Source organism: Pleurodeles waltl, chromosome 8 (assembly GCF_031143425.1).
Source record: "Pleurodeles waltl isolate 20211129_DDA chromosome 8, aPleWal1.hap1.20221129, whole genome shotgun sequence".
Classification (NCBI taxonomy): domain Eukaryota; kingdom Metazoa; phylum Chordata; class Amphibia; order Caudata; family Salamandridae; genus Pleurodeles; species Pleurodeles waltl.
The window spans coordinates 823,617,686-823,636,066 of record NC_090447.1 but is presented as its reverse complement, the minus strand read 5'-3'; the positions used below and the strand labels follow the sequence as shown (position 1 = coordinate 823,636,066).

Below are 18,381 nucleotides of genomic sequence, written 5' to 3'. Positions count from 1 at the left end.
TGACCAGGGGTTAAAAAGAAGAGCTCAGTAAACTGCTGGAGGACTTGCATGCAGGTAGCCTGCTGTTGGCCAGAGAGGGTGTCTAAATAGATCACTCCATCTACTGTGCCATCCTTAGGGACGGGGGAGAGGAGATCAGGGAGAGGTTCACTCTCTGCTTCCTGGTCCTCATCTGTAACCATCAACATGTTTACATCTGCCCTATCATGGAAAAGGTTGAGGCAATTAACATGGATCACCCTCTTGGGGTTCCTGCTAGTGCCTAGGTCCACCCGGTAGGTGACCTGACTCTTCTTTTCTAGCACTGGGTAAGGGCCACTCCATTTGTCCTGAAGTGTCCTTCGAGCCACAGGCTCCAGAACCCAGACTTTCTGCCTTGGCTGAAACTCAACCATAGCAGACTTTTGGTCGTACCACATCTTCTGGAGCTGTTGGCTGGCCTCAAGGTTTTTGCTTGCCTTTTCCATGTACTCTGCATCCTTGAACGTAGGTCTAGTACATAGTCCACCACATCTTGTTTAGGCTCACGGAAGGTCTCTCCCAGCCTTCTTTTACAAGAGCTAGTGGTCCCCTAACAGGATGGCCAAACAGAAGTTTAAAAGGGAAAAACCCTACTCCCTTCTGAGGCACCTCTCTGTAGGAGAAAAGCAGGCATGGCAGGAGGAAATCCTATCTCCTTTTGAGTTTTTCAGGGAGTCCCATGATCATGCCCTTCAATGTCTTGTTGAATCTCTCAACAAGGCCATTGGTTTGTGGGTGGTACGGTGTGGTGAATTTATAAGTCACCCCACACTCATTCCACATGTGTTTTAGGTAAGCTGACATGAAGTTGGTACCTCTTTCAGAAACCACCTCCTTAGGAAATCCCACTCTGGTAAAAATACCAATAAGTGCCTTGGCTACTGCAGGGGCAGTAGTGGACCTAAGGGGAATTGCTTCAGGGTACCTAGTAGCATTATCCACTATTACTAGAATTTATTGGTTTCCTGATGCTGTGGGAGGTTCAAGTGGATCCACTATCTCCACTCCCACTCTTTCAAAGGGGACCCCCACCACTGGAAGTGGAATGAGGGGGGCCTTTGGATGGCCACCTGTCTTACCACTGGCTTGACAGGTGACACAGGAGGTGCAAATCTCCTTTACCTTCTGGGACATATTGGGCCAATAGAAATGGTTGACTAGCCTCTCCCATGTCTTGGTTTGTCCCAAATGCCCAGCAACGGGAATGTCATGGGCTAAGGTCAGAATGAACTCCCTAAACTCCTGAGGCACTACCACCCTCCTAGTGGCACCAGGTTTGGGATCTTTTGCCTCAGTGTAAAGGAGTCCATCTTCCCAATAGACCCTGTGTGTTCCACTGACATTTCCTTTTTCTTGCTCAGCTGCTTGCTGTCTTAGGCCATCAAGAGAGGGACACGTTTCTTGCCCCTTACACAGTTGTTCCCTTGAAGGTCCCCCTGGGCCCAAGAGCTCAACCTGATAATATCTCAGCTCCCTGGACTCAGTTGCCTCAGAGAATAGAACTTCTTCCTAGGAAGAGAGGTTCTGTTTCTTGTGCTGTGTTGAAGATGGTTCCCCAGTCTTTTCCTTTTCTCTTGGAAGGTTGAGCCATTATTCCAGACTCCAACACTTCATTTTCACCCTGAGCCCTGCACTGTGCCCTAGTCTTGACACACACCAGTTCAGGTATACCCAGCATGGCTGCATGGGTTTTGAGTTCTACCTCAGCCCATGCTAAGGACTCCAGATCATTTCTAAGCAGACATTCTACTGGTATAGCAGAAGAGACTACCATCTGTTTCAGGCCAGTGACCCCGCCCCATTCTAAAGTTACCATTGCCATGGGAAGGACTTTAGTCTGATTGTCAGCATTGGTGACTGGATATGTCAGTCCAGCCAAGTATTGTCCTGGGGAAACCAGTCTGTCTGTCACCATAGTGACACTGACATCTATAGCCCTCAGGGCCTCTACTCTAGTCCCATTAATTAAGAGCTGCTGCCTGTATTTATGCATGTTAGGCTGCCAGGTAGTAAGTGTGGCTAGGTCCACCCCACCCTCTGAGACCAATGTAGCTTCAGTGTGAACCCTGATTTGCTCTGGGCACAATGTTGATCCCACCTGGAGACTGGCTATTCCAGTGCTAATTGGAGTAGTAGTTGTGGGATTTTTCTTGGGACAGGCCTTGTCTCCAGTTTGGTGTCCATGCTGAGTATAGATGCGACACCAGGCCTTTTTGGGATCAACATTTTTACCCTTATACCCAAATGAGGATTGTGAAAAGGCTTTGGACCCACCATCCTGAGCAGGTTTTTGGGGCCCTGTAGAAGACTCTTTACTTTTTCCCTTAGATGTCTCAACACTTTTCCCCTGGGGAGGCTTTGTGACCCCTTTCTTTTGGTCACCCCCGGTGGAAGTCTTGGTCACCCTAGTCTTGACCCATTGATCTGCATTCTTTCCCAATTCTTGGGGAGAAATTGGACCTAGGTCTACCAGATGCTGATGCAGTTTATCATTGAAACAATTACTTAAAAGATATTCTTTCATAAACAAGTTATACAGCCCATCATAATCATTTACACCACTGCCATTAATCCAACCATCTAGTGTTTTGACTGAGAAGTCAACAAAATCAACCCATGTCTGGTTTGAGGATTTTTGAGCCCCCCTGAACCTAGTCCTGTACTCCTCAGTTGAGAATCCAAACCCCTCAATCAGTGTAGCCTTCATGAGGTCATAGGATTCTGCATCCTTACCAGAGAGTGTGAGGAGTCTATCCCTACACTTCCCAGTGAAAATGTCCCAAAGGAGAGCACCCCAGTGACATTTGTTTACTTTTCTGGTTGCACAAGCCCTCTCAAAAGCTGTGAACCACTTGGTGATATCATCACCATCTTCATATTTTGTCACAATCCCTTTGGGGATTTTTAGCATATCAGTATTTTCTCTGTCCCTATTTATGTTGCTGCCACCATTGATGGGAGCTAAACCCATCTCTTTTGTTTCCCTCTCTGTGGCTAGGAGCTGTCTCTCCAAAGACAATCTTTTGGCCATCCTGGCTAACAGGAGGTCATCTTCATTGAGGCTGCCCTCAATGCTTCCAGAGTTGCTGGACTCCTCTGTGGGAAAAGCAGCATCTCTGACTATCACTTGTGGAGTCAGGGTTTGAGGGACCCTGTTCTCCCTAACTAGGACAGGAGGGACGGACCACCACCTCCATCGGATAAACATTTTAAAAACTATGCAGGGGCTGCGCATACGCCCATGGGTCCCAGGATTACCACCACCCCAAGACAACATGAAAGAATATATATGGGGTGGCTGCACAGTCCACCCCATGGCCCAGCGACCGCTAAGAGCCTACATTTTAAAACATATGGGGGTGCTGCACAGACTCCCTCGCCCCCAGTACCACCACCTCTCAGAGGCTATTCTAATAATACTTCATGGGGGGCAACAAGGACTCCCTGGGGCCAAACACTTATTTTATTAAAGGAAGGGGCCCCACTCCTAAGGCCAATTTCAACTCCGGGACCTCATCCCTTGGGGCCCATGAACATGTTACTGGGTGCCCAGAGCACCGAGTGCAAACTTATTGGGACCACTGGGGGAGCCTCAATGCCCTTGCAGTCCCACCAGCTCCCATATCGTCACAAAACTTTCAAAACTAATATGACAGTCCGTTCAGCTGCTGTCTTGAAAGTTTTGGGGTAATTCGTCAAGTGGGGCCGAGAAAAAGGGGTGGGTCCAAAAATATTTTTTCCCCATGCCTTTAGACATGCCTACAACCAGTATCGTAGGGCAGAATTACACCAAATTTGTCAGGAGGCTAGATCTTGGTGCGCAGATCAGGTTTTTTGTGACTTGGTATAAATCTGTTCAGTAGTTGTAGAGCTATTAAAGGAAAAAAATATATAGATATCTAGGGAAGCGGATCTTCCATGGATCCCACAGTGCCTGTGGTCATATCTGATTGTCTGCCAACACTTCAACCACGAAGTGTTGGCAGCCATTTTGGGACTTAGGCCCATATTTATACTTTTTCACGCAAAACTGCGGTAAGTTTTTCTTGAAAAGGTTTACCGCCGGCTAGCACCATTCCAAGACGGCAAACAGGTGTCTTATTTATGAAATGGCGCAGTCCGGCCCAAAGGGTGGGCTAACGTCATGGAATCTTAGACAGCGCCCACCAACCAAGAGCAAACTGTAAGTCTGCTCCCAGCAGGCAGGTGGAAAAAAACCTGCTCCCGCTCACCAGAAGCAGACTTTTCATTTGTTTTCCTGCCTAATGTGAAGCGGGCAGGAAAACAGATGAAAATATTTTTAGCTACTCCATGTGTGCAGTAGGCAGGGGGACAGCAGGGACCACAGGGCCTTGAGGCTCCCCCACGGTGTATTCAAGCACTGATGCTCATTTTGCAGGAAATTGAACCTTACTGCGAAGGACTTACAAATGTAAACATAGCAGATGCCCCAGTTGAGGTTCTGCTTCTGTAAAGGACAAATCTTCCCAACTACTTGAACTCTTGAACTCATTCAATGCAAAGCAAAGGTGTTTTCTATGCAATTTCACCTTAAAAAAAGCGATATGAAATACTTGATGGCAGTAAATGCATATTTGCTCTTTTGGAGCTCAATCTAAGCAAGGGTGTTTTTTCTGCAATTTCAACTTGAAAAGCGATATGAAATACTTAATGGCAGTAAATACATCCTTGCTCTGTTGGAGTGCAATCTCTTCTGGAGTGACTGTGAGGAGTGGGATTTTTCCTCTGGTTCTCTTCTGGTGAGAGCAGACTCTATTGTTCATCCTTTTCATTACTATGAGCATGCAAATGTGTAAAACCACCTCAAAGGTCCGTCCATATGGCCCCACCCTACGTAGTTTTGTGGCATGCATCCGTTTTCCCACCTTTTTCCAGCTTGACGGTCAGCTTACCGAACGACCCCTGAGTGTTCAGGATGCAGAGAAATATCAGCACATCTCAACCAAGGAAGCACTTACCCCATATAATTAAGAGGAAGTACTGTTGTTTGGTGAAGATTAAACTCTTTGTAGTCTTGCCATCTTCTCTAAACAAGGATTCATGTTGGCAAAGATTTCAGCATGAAGACGGTCGAGGAACAATCACATTGTGAAAATTACAACACATATGATTACTGGAGATATTAGATCTTAGATCTTTACACACCAGTAGTGTAGAACGTGCACCATATATTTACCCAGCGAGGTAGCATTTACTAATTAGCCAGTAGAAAGTACACCAGTTGGCTAGATATTTTGTGCCAAACTGTGGATCTTTTTGTCTAAATAAGCAGGTGAAGAGCCATTCTGACACAGAAATTAAACTTCAATGGCAAGCACTTACAACTACAAACATAGCAGATGCCCCAGAGGAAGCTCCGCGTCAGTAGAGGACAATCCTCTCAACTTCTAGAACTCCTACTAGGCAAGGCAGGAGTGTTTTCTCTGCCCGAGGTTAGATGCCTCTGGAGGGTTGGCTGCAGGGACTGGCCATAGGCCAAGCCCTGCAGCCAATCTCCCAGAATACCAAAGGCTGTGTGTAGTGCTAAGCCTGGCTTCCAATGCCCACCACGCACAACCTAAGATTGTGTGTGGCACAGGGTTGGATGGCTACCCCCCAAGGGCTGTGTGTGGTGCAGGGTTGGATGCATGTGGAAGATTGGGCGTAGGGTCTGGCAACAGTCCAGGCTCTGTGGCCAACACCTACCACTCACGACCAAAGGCTGTGCTTGGTGCAGGGTTGGATGCCTACAGGGTTGGCCATAGGGCCATGCGTGGTACGGGGTTAGATGCATGCGGTGGATAGGCCACACAGCCTGACCACAGGCCAGGGCCTGTGACCAACCCCCACTGTGCACTACCTTAGGCTGTACTTGGTGCACGGTTAGATGCCTGTGGTAGGGTTGTCCTGCAGCCAACCCTACCATGCTCTGCTGAAAGCTATGCATGGCACAGGGTTAGATGCATGAGGGGGGATGGCTGTGGGGACTCCTGCAGGCCAGGCCCTGCGGGCAACCCCCTGCTGTGTTAAAAAAACACATAGAAATTGACAGAAAAAAGACAAAAAGTTACAAGGATGTCATAGTTAGGAATTACCATTTAGAAAAAAACCTTAAGACCTTAGAAATTCACTAAAAGTTACAATATAGTTAGGTTCAGAATTTAGATGTACAAAACCATAGAAATGAGCTATTATACAATCATTTCAAGTAACTATAACTTTTCGCCTAAGGTAACTATAACTTGCGCCATGTACAGTTAATTACCTCACATATCACATCATTGATGATATCATCTTTGGTATTATTGAAATTATCACTGCAACATTTGCAATAAAATTATTGATGGGAGAACTGTGCATGACGGGATGTGAGGTTTAGTTACTTTAGGGCATGAGTTATAGTTACTTGAAATAACTCTAGCTATAACAGCTGAATTTCTATGGTTTTGTGGGTGTAAGTTCAGAACCTAACTATAACGTCCCAGTAATCTTTGTTTTTTTTCAGTAAATTATAAATATGGGTAGTGTGTGTGTATGTATATATATATATATATATAGGTATATATATGTGTGTATATATTTCTATATGTATATAGTAATATCTATACATATATTTGTGTGTATATATATATATATATATATATATATATATATATATATATATATATATATATATATATTTATATATATAAATATATATATTTTAATTGAACAATTAACTAAAGACTTGTACCGCAGCCTGTTCCAAGATGCACTGAGTGCCTTAGATGACCCTGCATGTGCCAGTTCAAATTTTGTTTGGTCTGTTCCTCTGTAAAGGTTTTAAAAAATATATAACTTGGAATCTGGGGAACCTTCAAATATGACTTCCTTATCTACAAATGATCTACACTAGAACTCCATGAATGTATACACAGGTTCATCACAAGTATATCACTTACCGCCCAAGTCACACACTTTTTGGAAGGATGAAAGGTCAAAGGCTGTTATTACATCCTTGCCACATAGAATCCAAACAGAATTCATGAGACGCATAAACTTGAACATCTCATCTTCTGACCTGATAAAATGACAAAAATATACATCTTCAAACATTATGTAAAGGTAAGGATTGTATACATATATTCACTTGCCACATGGTGTATCTGTCAGGTTTTGCATGAACAGTAACATTTGAGAAGTTTATTTGCTATGACAATGAATGCTAGCTTATTTGACTGCTTATCAGAAAATGCTAAAATGGCTCACCACCACAAAGTTATTTTTGAATCCTGTGCAAGGTTTGACCATTTTAGTCCTTTTTCAATGCTAAGGGACATTTTGAGGATCTGTTGTGGACCTTCCAGCTATGGGTCTTCTGTGATGTCATCCTAAAAGTAATTTCAAATGGGAGGTGGCAGGTTGGGTTTTAAAGTTGCTGCGAAATAGAAGTGAGGCTACACTTTACTACCCCACAGCATCCCCATAAGGCATCGGAGCAGCAAAAGGCTGATCATCCCATGACATGGAAGTAGCAGTTCGGCTAAATGTTCTTTCTAAGATACAAGAAGACCCTTGGATGCTGCAGAAAAAACCTTCTACCCTCTTTCCCCTCCACATGGCTAATCTGACTAATCTATTACACATAAAGGTCAGCTACTGTTGTTTGCAGACGTTGGTGAGCTTGTGACTAGATGGTAAAAGTAAAAGGCCTTGAAAAAAGTTTAAGAGAATGTGAGTAGGAATAGTTTAACCCAAAAATTCCTTAACAGTCAGCATGACTTCCTACTTCTCCCTCTCATAAACCACAAATCCTCCCTACCGCAGATTTTTTAACACATTTATACATGACAAATTGGAGGTATTCATTTTACTTCCAATCTTAAATCTTCTAGTGCTTCAAACAAAACAGGTCCTCGTGGTTGTTCCAGGAGCTCATGGAAAGGCTTCTCCACCACATTATACAATTAGGAAAATGCTACTACACCTCCTTCACATCTCAAAAGTCAGCAACGGTTATGTAGCTTGCTACCATTTTACAAATTCTGTTGCAATAGGCACCTCTTCTTCACCCATTTAAATCTACCATTAGCTTGCAAAGTGCCATGAAATATATGATTATTTGCTGGTAATATGTTGGATACATCATTAATGTTCTTTTTCATCGACGTCATAGTTCCAGACATCAGTTATGTTTTGGTTACTGAGTCCAGGTCCTAGCTATAAATATAAATTTTTTACGCTCATGATTTTATTTTATAGCATACTCCCAATCATTTCACAAATAAAATTTCCGGTTAGTTTATTACTTCTGCCAGAACCAGAGGCACCTTAGGAGTAGCAGGGGGACACATCTAACTATACTTGCTAGCTTCTGATGGGGTTGTAGATTGAAATATAGGCTACAGAAAAACTTTTACCAAAATTTCATGGGCAAAACATTGAGAACTACAATTTGAGAAAGTAAGTGTATATAGGAAAATATAGAGTTACTAATCATAACTCCACATCTGCATACCATATATATATATATATGTCTACCGCCAATAGGTAGTTATAGGTAGGACCTAGTTTCCATAGAAAGAGCGTTTTTTGTTTTGCCACTAACTTTGGCACCGCATGTTGAATCTTCACAAAATGTTCAAAACTTCAGCTGCTTTCTTGAAAGTTTTGGGGTGATCTGTCAAGTGGGGGCCCAGAAGAAGAGGGAGATCCTAATATATGTTTTCCCCATTCATTTTCCCATAGGGATTTTGAACATGACTACAGCACAAACCGCTGGACGGAAATACACCAAATTTGGCAGAAAGCTAACTCTTGCTCCAGGAAACATGCTTTTTGTGAATTAGGACCTCATTACGAGTCTGGCGGTCCGTGGACCGCCACGGTGTAGGTGGCGGTCGCATCATGAGCACGGGGATGGAACCAACAGAACACAGCCAAGTCACCACCCGAACCGCCACTGTTGACGGACCGTCATGTGCGGCGGTAGGCATTTCCAGGCCGCCAGTGAGGCTGTTTCCCACTACCCTATTTTGAGGCTGCACACCGCCAGGATTTCCAGGGTGGGCGCACCACCAGGAGAACCCTGGCGGAAACAAACCACTGAAAAGGGAACACTCACCTTCAGGAACACAGGCACGTATGCAGGCGCCATGGCACATGAATTGCAAGTCTTCCCAATGCTCCTGCTGACCATTGAACTCTAGGACCAGCGACGGCGACAAAGAAACCAACCATAAGTACACCCGCTTAGCACACACTGGAGGGAACAACATTAGTACACACACACAACACACACAAACAGCACAGCAAGCCGCGCCCACACACGCATGAAAACTAACACACACACACACACGCCAAATCGCATATCTACGGCACATACATGTGGAAGGAAAGCCAGGACAAGGTTGTTACCATCAAAACCAACAGTGCAGTGGTGCAGATATATTAAAAAAGTATAAACTGTAAAAAATAACTATGTACAAAGGGGCCCGAGGGCCAGTCCGGAATGTCCATAGTGCCCCTTGCACACTGAGCACAGAATAAGGGCCCAACTTGACTCCTGACTGCAAACAGCTGGCCTCCACTGGGCAGGGGAATCAATGGGGCATGCAGGCACCTCAGGGGTGAGAGGGGGGGTGATGGGGTTGGATTTGGAGGGAGGTCCTTAGGTCTGGGCTTGGAGGGGGGTCCTTGGGTCTGGCTTTGGAGGGAGGTCCTTGGGTCTGGGCTTGGAGGGGGTGGTCCTTGGGTCTGGCCTTGGAGGGGGTCCTTGGGTTTGCGGGGGTGGCCTTAGACTTAGATTTTGGGGGAGTGGGCTTGGGTTTGGGTTTAGGAGGGGTGACTGTGTACTTGGTGGGGGGGATGTCTTGGGTGGGGGAGGGGCATTGCTACCACCAGGGGAGGACTGGCAGGTGGAAGGCACTGGTGTGGGGAGGGTAATAGGGAGCATGGGGGGCAGGGACTAGGTCACCGGTAAGGAAAAGGGAAAATTCTTGCAGGAATCATTTTTTGGGGGCACAGGGACAGTCATGGCAGAAAGGTATGGGAGTGGAGGTAGTGGGAGTGGTTGACAGATATGTATGCGGAGGTGATTTGGGTGTAGGTGCGTGCATGGATGTCATGTGTGTGCTGTGTAACTGTTGGGTGGGTGACTGTGGGCGTTTAAATATAGTGGGAGGAGGGGGGAGGAGATGCAGGGAGATGGTGGGGGATGTGTTAGTTAATGTTGTGGTGGTGTCTACAGGTAGGGAGGGTGGATGTGCAGCATGTTGTGGTATTGACAGTTGTGCTGAGTGCGCATGTGGTGTATGGGGTGCATGTATGCTATAGAGGTGATGGTGGGAATGACGGCACTTTTGGCAGGATGTGGGAGTGGTGATGTGGTGGCTGCAGGTGTGTGTGGTGTAGTGTAAGTGAGGGGCGAGGTGGTGGGGGAGTCCGTGTAGGGAGTGGATGTTATTATTTCTGCATGTGTCTGTTGTGTGTATGCATGGCGGTGGTGGCATTTCTATTGCTTGTGTTTGTCCTTGCAAACCATATCTATTGATGTGGATGTATGTTTGTGTGAAAGTGTGCCTTGGATGGGTGAGGGGAGAGGGCTGTGGGATTGGGAACAGGTAGCTGGAGGGGGGGGATGGAAGAAGAAGGGACACTGGCTGTCGTCAATGAGGAGGCCAGAGCCTGAAACGCTCTCTGCAGGCCAGTCAGGGTACCGTGAATGTCTTCCAGGAATGCATTGGTCTGCTGCATATGCGATGTCAGTCCCTGGATGTCACTCACAAATGTTGACTGTCCCACAGAGATAGACCTCGGGAGGTCAATAGCCTCCTCATTGAGAGGACCCGGGCTGACTGGGGCAAGGGCAGAGGTGCCTGTGGCGAAAGAGATGCCCACCCTTCTGGGTGAGTGGGCAAGGGCAACTGGGTGGGGAGCTACAGGGAGGGCGGTGCTGGAAAGGGGGGTGGCGGACAAGGATGGTGCTGGGTGGTCCCATATGGGTCCGTCACTTCCAGGGAGCCACCATCAGAGGAGGAATTGGTGTTGTTGATCCTGTCACCCCATTGGCACTCCCCTCGCCGTCCGTGTCACTGGTCCCCTCGGCTTTGCTGGAATCAGCCTCCTGGGTCCAATGGGCTGAAGCTACCCCACTCGCCGGTGCCACTACTGCTTCGCCAGATGATGTTGATGCACACAAAGACTGAGAAGGAGAGGGAGGGTAGGAGAGAGAGAGAGACAGGGTGCAATGGGTCAATGCCAGCACAACAGTCACACAGAGTAACAAAATCATCATCTGCTGCCATCGCACGCCTTGCCCTCACCTATGCATACTATAAGAATCGGACACCATGGGGGAAGCTACAGCTATGCTGATGTGAAATGCTGATGGTGGTACAATTGCACTCATGTACTTGAGGTGAGTCACAATACTCACACTTGCACAGTACTTGGCAACTACACATGGGTGTGTAGGAAAACAATTCCTGTACTCTTAAATCTACTGAATCCTGCATGGGTAGGTAGCATGTCTACTAAGCCATGGCCAATTAGCACAGTGGCATCTTGTCCCACTCTGCCTCACTACACATACAGTACATGGTCTCACTGATCTCCCCTGGCACAGCAGTAGGAAAAAACAAATGACAATGCCCTGACACCTCAGGTATACTGATTTCGTTGGGTGGATCTGGGCTCACAAACTAGGTTTAGGGTGACAACACAAATTACTCATTGGAAGTAGTTGCCCTCATAAATCACTGTCTGCATGGTATGGGCACACATCTGTGATGCCAATCCTGTGTCACAGATTCAGGCGGGTCTGATCAGGACTCTGGTTGGGACACCCCTTGAGGTCACCGAATATCCTAAAGAGGTAGAGTACTGGGGCAGAAGAGCAGCTAGAGGCATACATGGAAAGGACAGCTATGAACAGGCACAGGAAACAGGAAAGTAAAAGCAGAGCAACCCTTGTGTGAACAAACAGGAAATGGATTACTAATGGACAAACACGCTGGGGTTGTACACAGAGTAGGGCGCAGAAACTCCCACAGTGACAGGGAATGTCAATGCCTCTGTGCAGTTTGCTCTTATAGATAGTCACCCTGCCAGCCCCATAGAAAGGAGGCAGCAGAAGTGATTCTTTCTCTGGATCCTAGAGCACAAACAAGGATAGTACTTACATACACAAGACACGCTCTTTTGGGTCCAGCTGGAAACACAGTGGCGATTCCTGAGAAAACAGCAATAGCACACTGTCACTGTTAGGCACGAAAGACATCGCATAACACTAGACAAGGATGGGGGCTGGAATTGCCTCCTGGAAACAGGGAGCAAACCCCAGTACAAAGGAGGACACCTATACTCTGGTGAAGACTGATAGAACACTTACCAGACACAAATAACAAAGAAGAAATGGAAACAGAAGGGAACAAACTAAAAGGCAGAGGCAAGAACTGGGAACAGGCTCAGGCTGAAGCAAAGGCAGGACTAGGACTTGAAAACAGGGCGCAAACTTCTGACTGGAACAAACAGAGATAGGACTGGGAAACTGAGAGCAGGCTCTGGCTGGAACAGGCAAGGACAGGGCTGGAATACAAGGAGTAGGAATGAGCAGTAAAGAGGACTGGGAAACAGGGAGCAGGTTCAGGCTGAAACAAGGCAGGAGCAGGGCAGAGAAACAGGGGGCAGGGTCTGGAAGAAACAAACAGGTACAAGGCTAAGAGATAGGGAGCAGACCCTGTCTGGAGCAATCAGGAGCAGGGCAGAGAAACAGGAAACAGGATCAAGCTGGAAGAGCACAGGAACAAAACTGGAACACCATTGGATAAGGGGTCTGTAACACAAAGGAATCAAACTCCAATGCACGACGGGGATCTTGGGGAAATGGCTGCTTATAAGCAGTTCCAAGCTGGGCTGCACAGGAGAGGTCTCAGGTGTGTGTAGTTTCAGACACTTGCAAGTCCTGGAGGAGAGGATCTGGTGAAAAGGAGCAACTGGACTTCTCCCATAGAAAACAATGGGAAACAGAATCTGGGCTTTCCTGACTACCAGGCTGTGCATTATGGGATTTGCAGTCCCAGGAAGCAAATGTAGTACTATACAAGTATACCATGGTGAAAAGAGAAACAAATAGGAGTCAGCAAGTTGATTCCCAGGCTACCGACAGTCCCCTTACAGCTCCCACTAGAAATGGGATGGCACAGTCGTAACATCCTGCCAGGGTGGCAGATACCCATAGTAGACAGGCATCATCCTAGTACCTATGCTACAGCTACCCACCAGTACTCAACCCAAACCCAACAAAGCAACACAGTAACAAGGTGAGAGTGTGTACTTACCCCCTTGTGGCTGCCGTGCTGCCCTCAAGTGCCCATTCACCTCAGGGTAGGCCACTGCCAAAATGTGGGCCATTAGGGGGGTCAGGGTCTGATGGGCACCCTTCCCTCATTAGGAGGATGTCCCCAGCTGGGCCACTGCGGTCTTCCAAACCCAGCATCTCAGGTCCTCCCACCTCTTTCTGCAGTGGGCGCTGTGCCGGGTATGGACCCCCAGGGTCCGCACTTGCTTGACGATGGCATGCCAAATCCCCTTCTTCTGTTGGGTGCTGACCTGCATGGGTGACACTGACAGAAGGACAAAGTCATGTAGAGTTGCATCACACCTACAGCAGTGGACTTCACATATCTCACACATCACATGGCCACACTCACATGTTTTCATGCCACTTACGCTCAGACTCCTCACCCATCTCCATGGATCCATACTATCTGCCATGTCCCACAGCCTTTCTTCCCCATACACATGACTGTCAGACAGGACGGTGATATTAGACTCACCTGCTTCTCTAGTGCCCGATACAACTGTCCAAACAGGGGTGGGACCCCATCCACAAGCTTCTTCAGCTCCTCCTGGGTGAAGGCTGGGGCCCTATCCCCTGAAGGTCGCGGCATCTTGGCTACCAGAGTCAGAACACAGCAGCACACGCAGTGGAGGTCTTGTGCAGGAGTGTCAGGAGTCAAGTGAGCATTGCCACATAAAATGGTGGTCATGGCCGCCACGGACATCACCATCACCGCCGGCACTGATCACCATTGGCTCCAGTCTCCCATAGACAACCATGTTATCCAATGAGGAGTTGCATGGCAGTTGCGCCCGCCTACTGCCATGACGCCTAATGCCGGCGGTATGAGGTCACTTCCATCTGTCCTTTGCATGCAGGACAAGCAGCTGCCCTTTTACATGTATCTAGTGAACAGTTGCAGAATGTTAGGTGCGTCATGGGTGACATTTTGTGAATATTGCACAACTTTACTGTGTCCACACTGTCAATGCAGTTTCCGGTGACTTCTCCCTCACCTATTCTCAGATACGGTGCAATGTTGAGGATAAGACAGGCTCCTGTATTCCTGCCCCTAGTCGACTTTGCCACCCTGGAAGAGCGACACGTTATTCAGACGTATCATCTGAACCGTAGACCATCATGGAGCTGGTGACCCATTTGGAGCCTGATCTGTTGCCTGCCATACGTCATTCCAATGCCATCCCTCCCATGGTACAGGTGTTGTCAGTCCTCCACGTTCTTGCCACAGGCTCGTTCCATACGACAGTGGGCTTGGCAGCAGGGATGTCACATCCGATGTTCAGTAATGTCTTGAGGGATGTACTGTGTGCCCTGCTAAGACACCTGCCTTGCTACATCAGGTTCTCCAAAGTGCTGATTTGGCCATTGTCAAAGCTGCCGTCTACAATTTGGCATATGTCCCTCTGGCCATAGATGGCACACACATTGCCTTGGTGCCACCCAAATTAATGAACAAGTGAATAGGAACCGAAAAAACTTTTATTCTATCAATGTGCATGTGGTGTGTCTCACTGACCAATGTATTTCCCAAGTGACGGCCAAGTTCTGTGGTTCTGTGTATCACTCCTTCATTCTGCGGAACAGCAACGTCCCACACATGATGGCACCACTACAGAGGGACCGGGCCTGGCTTTTCAGTATGTATCCATTTGTATATGTACCACTGTTCACTCAACTCTCTTCACACCCTGCCCTATCGCTCTTCAGGTCTTAACATGGGTCCTACATCTGTGCACACAGGTTACTCTGGCTATCCTGGCTATCCCAACCTTCCCTGGCTACTGGCACCTTTGAGACATCCAACTACAGATGCTGAAAATCGTTTCAATGTGGCCCACGGTAGGACAAGGTGTGTGATAGAGAGGACCTTTGGACTACTGTACGCCAGATTCTACACATCTCCGGAGGTGCCCCACTCTACAAACCAGTGAAAGTGTGCCAGATTGTTGTTGCCTGCTGCATGCTACACAATCTGGCCCTGGGCTGTCACATCCTATTGCTGGATGCAGAGGAGGTGGCAGCTAGACCAGTGGCAGATGAAGGGGTCATATGGAGTGATGAGGAGGAAGATGATGAGGATGCAGCTGACTCCAGAGCAGAGTTGATACAACAATACTTCCGGTGAGATACAGGTATGTGTCAGATGTATGGTATGTGACCTGTACTCCTGGCTGCCTTTTGACATAGATCCTCCTGGTGTCTGTTAGCACTGGTGATATTGGGTGCAGCTCTGTCTCTGGTTGGGTTTGGGGGGTCACAGTTGCCCATCAGTGGAGTAGTTACTGTGCACATTTCATTGCACTACTCACCCTGCTGTTGTGTTGCTTTACTTGTGACATGGTTGTGCATTTCCATTGTCCCCTGTACTGCCATGACAACTGCAATATGTGTGCTGAACATTGTGGTGTCAACAGTATTGCTACCTATCCTAAGAATTCACATTGGGAGGCAGTGCAACATTACTGTTTCTGACTGTGGAACATCCCTTACGTTTTGCTGCAGCTGCTGTGATGGTAGTCCCATTGGGGTTGGTTGTCTTGGCCATGTGGGTCTGACATAGTGACTGTTGTCCCTGTCTTATTATACTTGCAGAATATTTGTGTGGTGCACTCTGGTTCCTGCATCAGCTGTTGCCTCCCATGAGCCATGGGCCACATGTACGAAGATCTGGTTTTGCGACTTGCAAGCTGCAAGTCTTAGCGACTCACAAAACCAGATGTACAACAATGTACTTAACACTGTTTGTGATTCCCAATGGGGTCGTAAATGACCTACCTCATGAATATTCATGAGGTGGGTTGCAATTTGCGACCCCTTTGGGAATGGCGGCCCTCACAGGGATGGTAGCCTGCTGGAGACAGCAGACCACCATGTCTGTGACTGCTTTTAAATAAAGCAGTTTAAAAAAAAAAAAATACAGGCTGTTTTCCTCAAAGGAAAACAAGATGCATTTCAAAATCAAAAATGAAAAGTTTTCTTTTCATTTTTTCAGAGCAGGCAGTGGTCCATGGTCTGAAAAAATATTTTCTCTGCCATTCACAAAGGGGAACGGGTCCCAAAGGGACCCCTTCCCGCTTGCGAATGGATTAGCACCTGTTTGAAACTGGCGCTAACTGTGATTGTTTTGTGACTGCATTCGCGGTCAAAAAACAATCATACATATCATTTGGATTCGGTATTAGGAAGGAACGCCCTTGTCCCGCCTCTTCCTAATACCAAATCACAAAACCCAAAGTGCGATTCAGTAACAAGTTTGGGCTTTGTATATCCCAAAAAGCATTTTTCAAGTTGCAGACGGGCTGATTCTGCGAATCGGCCCGTTTGCGACTTGAAAAATGCTTCGTACATCTGGCCCCATGTCTCCAGCCTCTGTCTGCTCCACTAACATGCTGCATATTGCTCCCCCTTCTGTCACTCTCACATACTTTTGCAGGACAATGGGTTGACAGTTAAATATGTGATGCCACAGTAAATGGTACTACTTACAATGAAACACGTAGACACCTGTTGTGCTCAGATGTGTTTATTTGTGACTGACACATGCAAGGGGTGATGAGTGGGGTCATGGTGGGTGAATTCACCAGGGTAGTTGGGCCAGCTGTGGGAAGTCCAGGTCCAGTTCAGGGGGCCATGGGAAAACGGAGAGATGACAGTGGACAGTCAACAGGGTATCTCAGTGGCATACAAGGGAGAATGTTCAGGAGAGGGTCACTTCCTGGCAGTGGTGTTGGTCTTGGCATCAGTTCCTGCAGGATGTCTGCTTGGACGTCCTCGCTTGCGTGGAGATCCCTCAGCTTCAGGGTGAGGGACTGTGGGTACTCGGGGAGGGCATCCATTCTACTAGCTGCTGCTGAAGTGGAGGCACAGTTAGGATGTGGCCAATGAAAGGGGACTGCTGGTGAGTGGAGGACTCACGCACAATGCTGGTAAGTTCCTTCAGCACCCCTGCAAATTTGGTCATGGTGGCGTTGAGGGTCTGCCACTGCTGCATGGCCTGCTCGTGGTATTCCCCCTGTAGCCTCTGGGTATCCTACATGGCCGCAAGGATCTGGCCCATCGTGTCCTGGGTTTGGTGGTATGCACCCAGGACTTGAGAGAAGACAACCTGGGCAGTCGGTTGTTGTGGCTGCCCCATCCCTTGTACCACAGGTCCCCTCCCACTACCCCTGGACTCCTGTGCCATTGCCCCTGGGACAGTGTGCCAACTCCCAGTAGCAGCAGGTCCTTCATTGTCTTGGGTCGGTGCCCTTGACTCTGGCCCCTGTACTGTGGGGCACACTTCTGATTGACCAGTACTTGGGGCACTGATTTCGGGACAAAGGCCTGACTGCGGTGTAGTTGCCAGATGGGAGGGAGAGTCTGGTGTGTCCCAGGTGGGGCTGCTTGTTGTTGACTGTCCAGTCGTCCCAGATGGGCCAGGCATGTTTTCACTGTCCAGACATCCGCTGGGGCCTTCATCCCGGAGAGGGCTATCTGACCATAGCATCCATTGGGGGTTGGCAGTGGCAGTGGGACCTGTGGATGGAAAGGGTGAAAGTTCCATTTTGGAGATGTACTTGTTGGCTACATGGTGTGATGCATGGTGTAGCCTGACTTGCTTCTCAGTGATGGCAATAACAGATGGGGTACTGCAGAGATTGTTTGGGGGATGCGGATTGTGCCATTGTTTTCCTGTGCCATTGAGGGTTGAGGATAGTGTATAGCCTTGCTATCATTGCCACTTGTTGGGACGCAGTTGAGGCAACCAGTTTGTGTGGCATGTGGTGTGGTTTTCCATGCATGTGTTCCACTTTGAGGTGGGACTGTGATTCTCTAATGTGTAGGGAGTGATGCATTGTGGGAGTTGTGGTGCCTGCCATTGTGCTTGGTATCCATGCATTTGAGAGTGACTGTGTGGGGGTGGTGGCAGTGGGGTGGTGTGGCATGCAGGGGAGGGGTGTGGGGTGCCTGGTGGGGTGCAGGAATGTGGAATGGGATGGATTGGGGAGTGGTGGGTGGTGGCGACGCATGCTGGGCAG

General features: G+C 47.9%; 1 protein-coding gene across 1 annotated transcript in view; it reads right to left on the bottom strand.

Annotated features, from left to right (window-relative positions):
* ASMT (acetylserotonin O-methyltransferase) overlaps positions 1-18,381 on the bottom strand; it is a 457,737-nt gene that overhangs the window by 187,630 nt on the left and 251,726 nt on the right. Inside the window, exon 5 of the mRNA XM_069203172.1 lies at positions 6,963-7,081. Within this exon, the coding sequence (XP_069059273.1) occupies positions 6,963-7,081 (119 nt within the window). The remainder of the gene's footprint in view (positions 1-6,962; positions 7,082-18,381) is intronic.